The sequence below is a fragment of the Cervus canadensis genome, chromosome 3, assembly GCF_019320065.1.
Source record: "Cervus canadensis isolate Bull #8, Minnesota chromosome 3, ASM1932006v1, whole genome shotgun sequence".
Classification (NCBI taxonomy): Eukaryota; Metazoa; Chordata; class Mammalia; order Artiodactyla; family Cervidae; genus Cervus; species Cervus canadensis.
Genome location: NC_057388.1, coordinates 84,433,350 through 84,447,023, shown reverse-complemented (window position 1 = coordinate 84,447,023; position 13,674 = coordinate 84,433,350). Strand labels below are relative to the sequence as shown.

The window sequence follows — 13,674 nt, the reverse complement described above, 5'->3', positions numbered from 1 at the left end:
ATCATGGTGTTAAAATTTTGGGCTTTAGTAAACTTGGAGAACCAGTAGTCATAAGGTCAGTGGATAGTTTGACTCCTAAAGAAATGAATTGCTCCTGTGTATTTCTCTGTAGGACCCAATAGTAAATCCTGTCTCAGTCCTGTATATTTATAAGGATCCTATAAGATGACCACCAAGGCTTTGGGCCTACGCTAAACAGTAAGCTTATGAAAATATCTTGTATAAATTTGTTTTTTTTTTCTTTCCAATAAGCTTACATTTGGATAAGTTTAAAAAGATAGTAATTACCTTTATGTTTCCATAATGCTATAATTTGGGTGATTGTTAATTCAGTTAGATATTGGAAAAAAAAATAGAGTTGGGAGACTAGAAAACTGAAGTCTCATACCCTGCTGACCTCAACAGGAAGAAGACAGACTTCCCTTTCCTGGCAAAGATATTTGATACAAATGAACTTACAAAACAGAGACTCACAGATTTAAAGAATAAACTTGTGGTTGCAGGGAGGAGGATGGAGGGAAGGGATAGATAGAGAGTTTGGGATGAAGTACATACTGCTATATTTCAAATAGATAACCAACAAGGACCTATTGTATAGTACATGGAACTCTGCTCACTGTTATGTGCAGCCTGGATAGGAAAGGAGTTTGGGAGTGAACAAATATGTATATATGTATGGCTAAGTCCCTTCACTGTCCACCTGAAACTAATCACAACATTGTTTATTAATTGACTATACTCCAATATAAAATAAGGTTAAAAAAAGACTCAATGAAAAGCCATGAACTCTTTGCTATTAAAACCCTCCCAGCTCCCTTTCTCTCTATATACCAGCTTTCTTCTTCCCTTTCCAGTTCTTTTCTTGCATATTTCCCCGTGGTTGCAAACCTTGGGTTGCCCCATTCTACTGATCCCAAATAAACACATCCTTGTTGGAGAATTATCTGGTAGTCTTACTTGTTTCAGGTCAACACAGAGAATAAGAAGGAAAAGCTGAAAATAGGTTGAGAAAAGATGTGTATTGACCCCTTGGATAGTTTTCCTCAAATAACCAGCTGCAGAGCTCAAATTGTTATCACAACTGGTGCTATATGAATACAGGGATGGGAGAGAAAGGGAAGATGGACTAACACACGTGCTTCCTGCTGAAAAAAATTTTTTTCTTCAAATATGTTAGCTACTTCTTCCTGCAAATATATACGTACAGCAGATGTTTCAGTCCAAATAGCCTTGGAAATATTTATGTGAATCTTTATTTCATTCTAGTTTTGCACTGGGGTGGTTTCACGTAAATGATTGGAGGGAGAAATAAAAACTAAGCAGAAGATTCACATTTAACAGCATCTCATTAATTACGGTGGCTCAGTGGTAAAGAACCCAAATGCCAATGCAGGAGAGGCAGGTTTGATCCCCGGGAGGGGAAGATTCCCCTGGCAAAGGAAACCGGCAACCCATTCTAATATTCTTTCCTGGGAAATCCTACAGACAGAGAAGCCTGGCCAGCTGCACATGGGGTCGCAAAAGAGTCTGACAAGACTTAGCAACTAAACAGCTCATTAATTATAGCATCAAATCACAGTCCTATAAATCATTGAAGTAGTTAATCAAATCTGAAAAGTAGCATTCCTCATTGCTAGATTTATTTCACTGTAAAAACTGCGTTAGAGCTCTTGCCTTTAGGGGGAGACAACTGGGGACTAAAATAAGGGCCCTGTCCCCAGGAGCTTCCAACCTACCAAACGCGCCTAGGTTTGCGAAAGGCTTTTCATTGGTTACGGGATTTAGGAAACGTGTAGCACCTCCTCTCCTCCCTCTGTCTCCGGCCTGAGAGACTGCTCGAAATTGGCGGGAGACGCCCTAAGTGAATCGGCGGGAATTCGGGGCGCCGGGGTAGTACAGCCGCCACCCGCCCCGCCACGCGCTGGATCCTCTAGGTATTCCGGGAAACTTCCAGCGCATTTTAGGCCTAGACACCATCTCGTAATTCGTCCTCCAAAGGCCCGAGAACGAGCAGGGGGTATGCCCTAGCGGTCGTGTGCGCATGCGTGGGAATGGGTTGCTGGCGTGCGTGTGACGTCACGAGCGCGCCCGTCCGAACTCTTCCTAGTTTCTCTTAAGAGAGTGGGGTTAGTCAATTTCCAAGTAAGTTTGGAGATCTTGACGTGGTTGCCAGGTGAGTTGGGACCTGAACCGATATTATGAAGAGCCTGGTTTAGTTTAGGTCAACATTTGGAGGAGTTATTGCAGGGAAACTCTTCATACTTGTCTGTCTCGTGAGCTTAACTTGTGTTGAGCATCTTAGCATTGCATTTTGTGAGCAGCTGGCTTCAGTTAGTCCAGGTCTCCGCCCTCAAGACGGTCATCTGGCTTGGAGAAGCTTGGGGCGCACACACTAAAACTAAATATAGATACTAGTGCGTGTCCCAGGCAATAAGTTTGGGGAAAAAAAGAACCTGAGAATGCGCAAGTTAACAGCAGTTCAATAGTTTCTTTAGACTGCGTAGGGGCTGGAGGGAGGAGGCAACCGATATATTTTGGAGTCGTAAACTTTTGGGGCACAGTTTGTCTACACAATGTTACAACTGCCAAAGGGATTTAAAAACAAGCGAAAAACATTTCAACCTCCTTTCCCTTCCTCAATAGTTTGTACACTTTAAAGCACAGTGGTAAAGGCAGTTGTTAGGGCACTTTTCACAGATCCTAAAACTAAATTGTACAAGCAGTTCTTAAAATGCAAGACTAATAGAAAATGGTTAAGTTTGAATGCCTTAGGAGGATGTGTGTATTGAGCCTCGTTATAGAATTACGGAATAATTCACCGGTCCTTCTTCTCCCCCAACAAGTGATGACTAACTAGAAAGGAAAAGCAAAAGTAAGTCAAGGACGCTTCAAGCAAATTATTTACTATATTTTGGATAAAATACTGGCTTTTGTGTTTTCAGCAGTAAGTTATCAACTTCTCTAACTGAATTTGCTTTCCATCACACTATGAAGCAGATCTGATATGCCACTTGAATTAATAAAAGAAGTCAACGGAGTGCCTGAAGTTGATCTGCTAAATAAATTACACAAAGTCGATATCAGATCTCTACAGCCAGGTTGTGATTATGACAGGAAATATATCCAGGTAAGAATTGACGCAACTCAGAATAGTTATCATTTGTTTTCAGAAGTTGGATTGTCGAGTGCCTTGGTGTGTTCTTTATTTGAACTTATCCTGATGTGAATAACTGAACTTCTTGGATGCACAGGTCAATAGTTTTTTTATCAAATTAGGGAAATTATTGACTAATGTGTCTTGGAATTTTTTTTTTCTTGCTTATTTTTACTCTTTTCTTTTTCTGGATGTCACTTACATGTATGTTTGCATGTTGGTTTCTTTGATATTGTCCTTCTGGTCTGTCAGGTACTGTTTGTCTTTCTTCAGTACTGTTTTTGTTTTGTGTTTTGGCTGAGGATTTTCAGACTGTGGAATTTCTATTGATTTTGTCTTTAAGTTCCTGAACTTTTTGGGGGGTTATATCCAATATTTGTTATGCATATTTAGTGAATTTTAAAATTTCAGTTATTGTGTATTTAATTTTGGGTCAAAGTTAAGAGTGATGGGAAGCAGGTAAATGGCTTACTGACAAAATGTGTCATATAGTGAAAGAGAAATGATGTAACTTTTCAGTTTTACCCCATAATCAATATTCTCCATGTAGACATTTATCTTTCATTTTTTTTGTTTTCCATTTTCCTGATATTTCCTGTCATATGAAGTAAAGTTCTGTGTATTACAGCTGGTCTTCTCTACTTCATTGTATTTAAATTCCTAATCAAATGTTTTTTAGTATTTGCAAACTCACTTCACATTTGGTTGATTAGGATGATGCTTCTTGCATACTTGTGTTTATTAATAAAATGCTTTGATTAATTTTCTTTCTGATGGATCATTAATCTTAATTGTTACTATGCTGTACCTAACTTCATCATTCTTCACTTATTTTGTGTGTTTGATATAGAAGAATTTAAGTGAAATATTTAAAAAATTCTAGCATTTTTATTAGTGTTATTAAGATAAACCCTTTTAGATATAAATGAAATGTCAGTTTGAATTCTTACATTCCTTTTTCTAACCTGTACATGTCTGCAGGTATCTCAAGAAACATTTACATTTCTTGAATTTTATTAAATGCATTTTACTATGAAATTCACTGTATTTTAGTATATATAGGCCTGTGAGTTTTGACAGATGTATAAAAACGTGTAACTGCAACCATAATCAAGCTGTAGAAAAGGCTTTCACTCCCCCAAAATTTTATAGTCTGCTACTACCTTAATTTCAATCCATAGCAACCACTTTTGAACAGTTTTCTCAGGTTATACAGTATTTTTTGCCTTTCAAGAATGCCATGTAAATTGAATCATACAGTATGTAGAGTTGGACACGACTGAGTAGAGTCAGACATGACTGAGCAACTGAACTGAACTGTTTGCAGCTTTTTTCTTTTTTAATTATAGTTGATGTACAATATTATATGTTACATGTATCAGTGTGCAGCCTTTTGACTGTGGCTTCTTTTCACTCCTCGCAATTCTTCAGGTTGTTATGTTTATCAACAGTGTTACATTTTATTGATTTCTGGAATTCCACCACAGTCTGTTTATAACATTCCCCAGTGTAGCAGTACTTGGATTCTTTCCAGTATTTTGTAATGATGAATAAAGAAACGTTAAAATTTTATTCCAATTTTTACTTATGTTATTACAGTCTCTTGAATTTATGTGTAACTATTTTTTTCTCACTTCAGGGAAAACTCTCACTTATCTCTTCTTTAATTTGTGGTGAAAACAGAAGAGCTATTTTAAAGATTGGACTTCAAGGTAAATGACAAGACCATTTCTACTTAACTTTTTGCTTGTAATCTAGAAATGGGTAACTTTATGTATACATACACACATAACCACAAAAATCATTTTTAGTATGAAACTCTATAGAGTGAAAAGTTATTCTTTTACTCCAACATCAAATATATGGAATGAAAAGTTACTCTTTTCCTCTCTAAATCTTTTTCTTCAAAGTCTGTTCACTCCTCACTCCCCCATGGCTTCCATTTTACTTCAGATTCCTTTAATGTCCTATCCAGATATTACAATGGCTAACTTATCTCCCTATTTCTAGTTTCATTAATGTGACCCAAACAGCAAATTGTAAGATAATTCTATTTTCAGCATGTTATTTCTTTCCTAGGTGTTACGTAAGCTAATTCTTCTCCCTAGTAACCCATAAATAATCTTGGTAAGAGTTTAGAATACTTGGAGACCAAAGTAAATCTCATCTGAAGTCTGAAATTAGTTAAATGAATGAAGAATGGTCTACAGCAGGAAATGGGAAATAAACTTTGAAGTATATTTCCAAAACTATTGGAAACCATATACATAACAGACAGTGTTCTAGGTACAGGGAATATAGCAATTACGAAAACAAGGTTCTTGCATTCATGGAGTTTACATTGTAGGGGAATAAGTAAATTCAGCAAATAATTGTACAAAGTAATAATTGACAGAAATTTGGTTTGAAGAAATATAGAGCAGGATGTGGTGGTGTGCCTGATGTATTATCCTTTTATATATTCCTAGGTTTGATTTGCTAATGTCTTGTTAAGAATTTTTGCATTTAAATTTATTAAAAATATGGTAGGAATCTGTCTTTTCCTGTAGTGATTTTGATTGATTTTGATGTTGGGGTAATGCTGTCCTTAGTAAAGAGTTGTTTATGGCCCCTCCTTTCCTATTTTCTGGAAGACTTTACCTGGAATTGTTTACTTCTTCCTTAAATGTTTATAGAAATCACTGGTGAAACCACTTGTACCTGGAGATCTTTTCATTCAGTTCAGTTCAGTCGTTCAGTCGGGTCCGACTCTTTGCGACCCCATGAATTATAGCACGCCAGGCCTCCCTGTCCATCACCAACTCCTGGAGTCTACCCAAACCCATGTCCATCGAGTCGGTGATGCCATCCAGCCATCTCATCCTCTGTCGTCCCCTTCACCTCCTGCCCCTAATCCTTCCCAGCATTAGGGTCTTTGCCAGTGAGTCAACTCTTCGCATGAGGTGGCCATTAGAGTTTCAGCTTCAACATCAGTCCTTCCAGTGAACACCCAGGACTGATCTTCTTAGGAAGATTTAATTCTAAGTTCAGTCCCTGTAATTGACATAGGGCTATTGAAATTATCTCTTTCTTTCTTGGGTAAGCATTGATAGATTGTGTTTCTAAAGGAATTTATCCAGGTCATCTTGGTTGTCAATATGTTGGTGTAAAGTCATTCATAAAATACTTTTTATATGCTTTTATTGTATGTAGGATCTGTAGTGATGTCGTATTTCATTGATTTGATAATTCATGACTTCTGTCTCTCTCTCTTACTTTTTTCCTGATCATTGTGGCTGGAGATTTATTTTATTGATTTTTAAAATCAGCTTTTAAGTGAATGCTGGACATTCAGAATTTTATATTATCACATATTAGATTTATTTGTAATTCTTTAAATATTATTTATCTTCATTTTGGAATACTATAAATTCTCTTGGAATCAATTTGATTAACTTTGTTAGGATGGGTCTAGAGCAGCGTTTATGTGGGGACTAATTTGTCCTGATAACTAAGGAAGTGCCCTTCTGACAAGTTTACCATATGCTTTGTGTATGAGGATTCCACTCTGGAGCCAGAACAGTTCACAGCACTGTGTGAGTCTCAGAATTATTCTGCCTCTTTCTTTCAAGTGGTTCTGATTCCTTTTTGGGATTCTTTCCTCCCGTGCTTTTGGAGATCAGTACTCAGCCAAAGATCCAAAGGCACTCATTTCCAGAGCACTTGTCTATGCTGCTGTCTTCCTTTCAGCAACATGTTGCACAAATTCTATCCACTTTGCTGTCCTCAAATCTGAACTCTCCTGAATTCAGTGAGGCTGTTGGGCTTTCTTTAGATTTTACCTCCATTTCCTGTTGCCTAGAATCTCCAGGAAATAAATTAGGGCTCTGGCTTTGCTTTCCTTCTCAAAGAGAATAGTTGCCTGCACTTCCTGTTGTCCAGTGTCTGAAAACTTGTGTTTTTATATATACATATACACATATATACATATATATATATATATAGTTGTTGTTTTTGTCATGGCCAGAAATAGACATCTGACAGGGCATTTACTATATTAAAGAAGTAAGGTATATCTTGATTAGAAGCCATTGTATTTTTGAGAACATTAGTGTTTTAATTTATGTGTCTACTTATTTTGAGGAATTGGATGACAGAAGTAAACAAAAGGAGGTAATAGGCAGATGTGTGATAGTTTTTTCACTGCTGGTGATAAAGTAGCAGATTGAAGAGTTATAAGTTACACTGCAAGTTTTGGAAAGATGTTTCATATACTTCATATATACATGAAAGTCTGATGTGAGGGCCGTTGGAGTAATTGTTTGAAAGCTGATATTAACGAGACCTCCCTCAGATGATACAGTAATTGAATCTTAGTATTTGGCTTTGCTTCAGTGGTTCTAGGAGGTGACTTCTGGAGAACAAAGATTATGGAGAGTCTTCCCCAAAGCCTAGAATTTCCAAATGAGATTCCTCGTAGCATATCTGTTTCTTCTTTTCCAAATAGTTCTTGTTGTCAAAACCACAAAAAGTTCAGTTTTTATACACACACTGCTCTTTTACTTTTCAATAAATGGGTGCTGCAGAGAACTCACTTGTCTAGCTTAAAACTTAAAGTTCTAATAATTATATATTACCAGAAGTTCAGTAAAAATAAAGTATTTGGAGAGTGATGTTATACACTATAAAAATTGAATTGTTTTTATTTAGTTCTTATTCAGTATCTTATTCAGTTCTTTTGATTGTAACCGTGGGAAAATAAATTGAAAGTGATCATTATGTGATGTTAATGTGGTATTTACAGAAATTTGTAAAACATAGTTGAAACTAGTTATAATTCTGGTTTTAATGCCTAGTAGCATTCTGTACATTATTTTTGTGATTTTAAGGTGATAGAGTAAACTAAAAGTGAATTATAAGCATTTTAATTACTCTTCTTCATAATTTTATTTTGAAGTAACTATGGGTTTTAGAATTTAGTTGTCAGCAATTTTTTGTGTCCATAAAGCTGTATCTGATGTGTTTTTCTGTGTGTTTCTCTATAGAACAAGATAATTCGAGTTCAGAGATCAGCAAGATCAATATATTATTTTTTGGAAGCTTAGCAAAGGACTGTGCCAAAGTTTTCTATGAAGGGGTAAAATCATTTTATATTACTTTATCTCTTTAGAAATAGAATTATTGATCATGCTATATGTATCCTACAAGCCATTTTTTAGAAGTTCATTATAGATTTGCAGATGTATGAAAAATTATACTTTTTAAAAAAGCAACATCCTCAAAACTGAACACTCCGAAGAGATTAGTGAAACTTATCATTGACAGAAAAAGGGACAATTTTTCCTCTCACTGAAGTTTAATTTTCAGAATTCAATAGACTGTCTTAAAGATAGGTACATTTTCTCTTACTTAAAAATAATCCTTACTAACTAAAAAATAATATGAACTATAAGTCTATATGAGTATGTCTATAATATTTTCTGTAATTATTATAAAATAAATGCCAGCTAAAATCCCCAACAAGATGATACCAAACCAAACCCAGCAGCATATTAAAAGGAGAGTAAACACCATGACCAAAGGGATTTATCCCAGAAATTGTGTTTGGTTCAACTTAAGAAAATCATTGTACTACATTGTATTACATTGTAATAGCATCACTAACTAGATGGATATGAATTTGGGCAAACTCCAGGACATAGTGGGGGACAGAGAAGCCTGAGTGCTGCAGTCCATGAGGTCTCAGGATTGGACACATTTAGCAACTGAACAGCAACAAAATACGCCTCATTAATAATAGAACAAAGGGATAAAAAGCACTGCTACTCAGCATTGCACTAGAACTTCTAGCCAGAGCAATCAAATAAGAAAGAAAAGAAAGACATCTAATCTGTAAAGAAGAAATAAAATATCTCTCTTCTCAGAGTAGGAAGTCTTCTCAGAGTAGGAAGTCAAGACATACCTGGAATAACAGGCAAGTTTGGCTTTGGAGTACAAAATGAAGTGGGGCAAAGGCTAACAAGAGTTTGGCCAAGAGAATGCACTGGTCATAGAAAACACCCTCTTCCAACACACGAGAGACAACTCTACATGTGGACATTACCAGATGGTTAATACTGCAATCAGATTGATTATATTCTTTGCAGCTGAAAATGGAGAAGCTCTATACAGTCAGCGAAAGCAAGACCGGGAGCTGACTGTGACTCAGATCATGAACTCCTTATTTGAAAATTCAGACTTAAATTGAAGAAAGTAGGCAGGCCATTCAGGTATGACCTAAATCACATCCCTTATGATTAAACAGTGAAAGTGACAAATAGATTCAAGGGATTAGACCTGATAGAGTTCCTGAAGAAATATGGACAGAGGGTCTTAACATTGTACAGGAGGTGATGACCAAAATCATTTCCAAGAAAAAGAAATTGAAAAAAGGCAAAATGGTTATCTGAGCAGGCCTTACAAATAGCTGAGAAAAGAAGAGAAGTGAAAGGAAAAGGAAAAAAGGAAAGATATACCTATCTGAATGCAGAGTTCCAAAGAATAGCGAGGAGAAATAAGAAAGCCTTCTTAAGTGAACAATGCAAAGAAATAGAGGAAAACAATAGAAACCGGAAGACTAGATCAGCTTTCATTCCAATCCCAAAAAGGGGCAATGCCCATGAATGTTCAAACTACTGCACAATTGCACTCATTTCACATGCTGTCAAAGTAATGTTCAAAATCCTTCAAGCTACGCTTTAACAGTAAGTACATGAACAAAGAACTTTCAGATGATCAAGCTGGATTTAGAAAAGGCTGAGGAACCAGAGATAAAATTGCCAACATGCACTGGATCATAGAAAAAGCAAGGATATTCCAGAAAAACATCTGCTTCATTGACTGTGCTAAAGCCTTTGATTGTGTGGATCACAACAAACTGGAAAATTCTTAAAGAGAGGAGAAAACCAGATCACTTTACCTGCCTCCTGAGAAATCTTTATGCTGGTCAAGAATCAACAGTTAGAACCAGAAGTTGAACAACAAACTGGTTCCAAATTGGGAAAGGAGTATGTCAAGGCTGTATATTGTCACTCTGCTTATTTAACTTCTATTACATCATGTGAAATTCTGGGCTGGATGAAGCTGGATGAAGCTGGAATCAAGATTACCAGGAGAAATATCAGTAACCTCAGGTATGAAGATGACACCACCCTAACAGCAGAAAGTGAAGAGGAACTAAAGAACATTTTGATGGAGGTGAAAGAGGAGAGTGAAAAAGCTGGATTAAAACTAAATATTCAAAAAATGAAGACCATGACATCCAGTCCCATCGTTTCATGGCAAATAGATGGGGATACAATGGAAACAGTGACAGACTTTATTTTCTTGGGCTTGAAAATTACTGCAGACAGCGACTGCAGCAATGAAATTAAAAAAGATGCTTGCTCCTTGGAAGAAAAGCTATGACAAACCCAGACAGTGTATTAAAAAACAGAGACATCACTTTGCTGACAAAGGTCCATATAATCAAAGCTATGGTTTTTCAGTAGTCATGTACAGATGTGAGAGTTGGACCATAAAGAAGGCTGAGCACTGAAGAATTGATGGTTTTAAACTGTGGTACTGGAGAAGACTCTTGAGAGTCCCTTGAACAGCAAGGAGATCAAACCAATCAATCCTATAGGAAATCACCCCTGAATATTCATTGCAAGGATTGATGCTGGAGCTTCAGTACTTCAGCTACCTGACGTGAAGAGCTGACTAATTAGAAAAGACCCTGATGCTGGGAAAGATTGAGGGCAAGAGAAGAGGGTGATAGAGGATAAGGTGGTTGATAGCATCCTTGACTCAATGAACATGAGTTTGAGCAAACTCAGGGAGAAAGTGAAGGATAGGGAAACCTGGTGTGCTGCAGTCTATGGGTTTGCAGAGTCAGAAATGACCGAGCGACTGAACAACAAGTCTTCTCAGATGACCTGATCCAATATATATAGAATCTTTAAAAATCCAAAAAAAAAAAAAAGCTGAGAGGGCTAATATATGAATTTAGCAGTGTTGTAGGGTATAAGATAGACACAGCAAAAACAGTTGTATCATCCAATAGATCTGTTTGCTGTGCTGGCAATGTTCTAGATCTCTGTTGTCAGTATGGTAGCTACTTGTCTTATTTGGCCAATGAGTACTTAAAATATGGCTCGAGGAACTGAATTTTAAACTTTGTATCATTTTAATTAAATAGCCACATATGGTTAGTTTTTACTGTATTGGACTGTACATCTACAGAACTTAACCACTCTCTGGTGTATAATACAGATTTTTTTTCTTCGTGTGTATTAAAATGATTTAAAATTGTGTTTTAATAAGAATCATATGACATCTTTGATGTTAATTAGTGATCCTCTGGATATTTGCAATACCAGTTTTGGCAATTAACTAATATTGAAGCATATAGCTATAAAACTTATTGAGTCATTGATAAGTCTCCAGATAAATTGTTTAGTATTAGCAAGTACTTCTAAAATGATGCTACAGAAATATTAGACATACGGTTGATTTATGGTTGTTACTAACAAGTAAATGATACGGGGAAAAACAATGGTTTCTGCAAAACGACAAAGTCAGATGAGATTGTCTGTACTCTGTCTCTTTTTTCATTTACATTCATTTAGGTTCAGTAAACATTTATTAAGGGCTGACATTTTGCTTGACTTTGTGCTAGGCTCTAGAGAAACCAAAATGAATAAGACACAGTGCTTGACCTTATGGTGTCCACTATCTCTAGTCTATTGGAAATCATTTAATGGTGGTGACTGTAATAGAACTGGAGTAGCAACCTCAATAAACTGAATCTGCCTGGAGGATTTGGGGAAAAACATCAAACAGTAGGCACAAAGTTTTTGGTGGAACATTTTATCTGTTAGTCTTTAAAATTTTTTATTGTGAAAACTTTCAAACATATGTATAAGTGGTAAGAGTTGTATAATGACTGTCCATATTCTGAACATCTAACTTCAGTAGTAATCAATACTTAGGCTCTTATTTCAGCCATTTCATCTACTCATTTTACCGCCACAGATTATTTTGAGGCAAATAGCAGGAGTTATATAATTTAAACCCTAAAAATTTCAGTATATAAAAGAGAAAGCATCCTAAAATTATGTATATATGTACATGTATGTATGTGTTTATGTATATACACAAATGAATATATACACAATATAATTATACTACTGAAGTGTTAACATCAGCTTTTATAAATCATGACGTCATCGGTGCAGTCATGTGTACACACGCACTCATATCTATGTATATTTTTCTTTTCCTATGTATTTGTATACATGTGTAAGCACAGTTTCATCATTATGCCTATAATAATTTGTGTATATATATGTATATATATAAAGCCTGTTCCAGTTTCCCTGATTATCTGCCAGATTATTTTTCAATCTATATTCTTCTACCAGGAAGAGATTTAAGGTAGAGGAATCAGTGAGAGCTTAACAGAAATTCAGAAACTGTAAAGACCAAAACTAATAAGGCACTTGCTGACTTGACATAGAATTGATTAGTTGTATATATGTGTGTGTGTTTGGAGACTGACGTGAGAAGACTTTGCTACGATTTGTGTCAGAGAATGTTTTGCGTATGTTCTCTTCTGGGATTGTTTTGCTAAGTTTCTGTGAAGAGATGGTAAGTCAGTTAACTTTTTTCTTTAATTTTTAATTTGAACAAAGAAAAGAATTAGTGTAGTGATTTATTTTTTCCTCAGTGAACAGCTGTTATTAAATCAGTGGTGTATCTTGAAATCTTACTTTAAAACTTGAGGAAAGCAAATAGTTGCCATGCAGTTCATGTTCTAAAACTCCTAGGATAGTTCATTAGGCTTTCTCTCACAATAGTAACCAGAGTAATTTTTGATGCAATTTTAAAAGTTTTGATTGTGATATAGTTTTAACATAGTTGGTATGGCACTGTGAAGTTCTAGAGGCAAGTATACTAAAAAAAAAAAAGTACTACCCGACAGCCTTATCAGGAAAGTGGACTAAGAAATAAAAGTTTATGAAGCTAGTGTATCACACACACAATCAAATCTGCTTGAGGCTGTTTAGGTAGGGTAAAAATCAGCATCTCTGTATAGCTATTTTAGTGAGGCACTTCTGTGAGTGGCTCCAGTAGCGGTCTGTTATTACTGTTATTCCTTATGATTATTCTTGCCTTTAAAGGCATGACTGTATTTCAGCTTTGTTTAAATAATTAATATTTATGATAACAGTTCTGAATTACTAAGAATCCAGTGTTTCATAAGACTCCAAATCATGTCTTTTTTTAAGAAAGATATTCTTCAGAAATGATGAGAGGGAGGCAGAGAGGGGAATGAAAGTGAGAATACTTAGTAGGTGTTTAACAGGGAAAGTTTCACTCCCATCACTTACTCCCATTATTAGATAATACCACTGCTATGCCATTTTTCTGGTATCCTTCCAGTGTTATGTATATATGTATGTATGTATGTATACTTACGTATGTATGCGTATATATATGTATATGTAAACTCATATGTG

General features: G+C 35.9%; 1 protein-coding gene across 10 annotated transcripts in view; it reads left to right on the top strand.

Annotated features, from left to right (window-relative positions):
• The first annotated feature begins 1,810 nt into the window (after positions 1 to 1,810).
• Positions 1,811 to 13,674, top strand: part of POT1 (protection of telomeres 1) — a 91,156-nt gene continuing 79,292 nt past the window's right edge. The window contains exons 1-5 of one of the 10 annotated variants that reach the window (XM_043463626.1): positions 1,811 to 1,934; positions 2,844 to 2,872; positions 2,998 to 3,127; positions 4,794 to 4,866; positions 8,179 to 8,270. In XM_043463626.1, the coding sequence (XP_043319561.1) occupies positions 3,005 to 3,127; positions 4,794 to 4,866; positions 8,179 to 8,270 (288 nt within the window). In that variant the 5' untranslated portion in view covers positions 1,811 to 1,934; positions 2,844 to 2,872; positions 2,998 to 3,004. Of the gene's footprint in view, positions 1,935 to 2,018; positions 2,174 to 2,843; positions 2,873 to 2,942; positions 3,128 to 4,793; positions 4,867 to 8,178; positions 8,271 to 13,674 lie in introns of those variants that run through there. The other 9 variants (XM_043463623.1, XM_043463622.1, XM_043463619.1 and 6 more) reach the window with 9 other exon arrangements.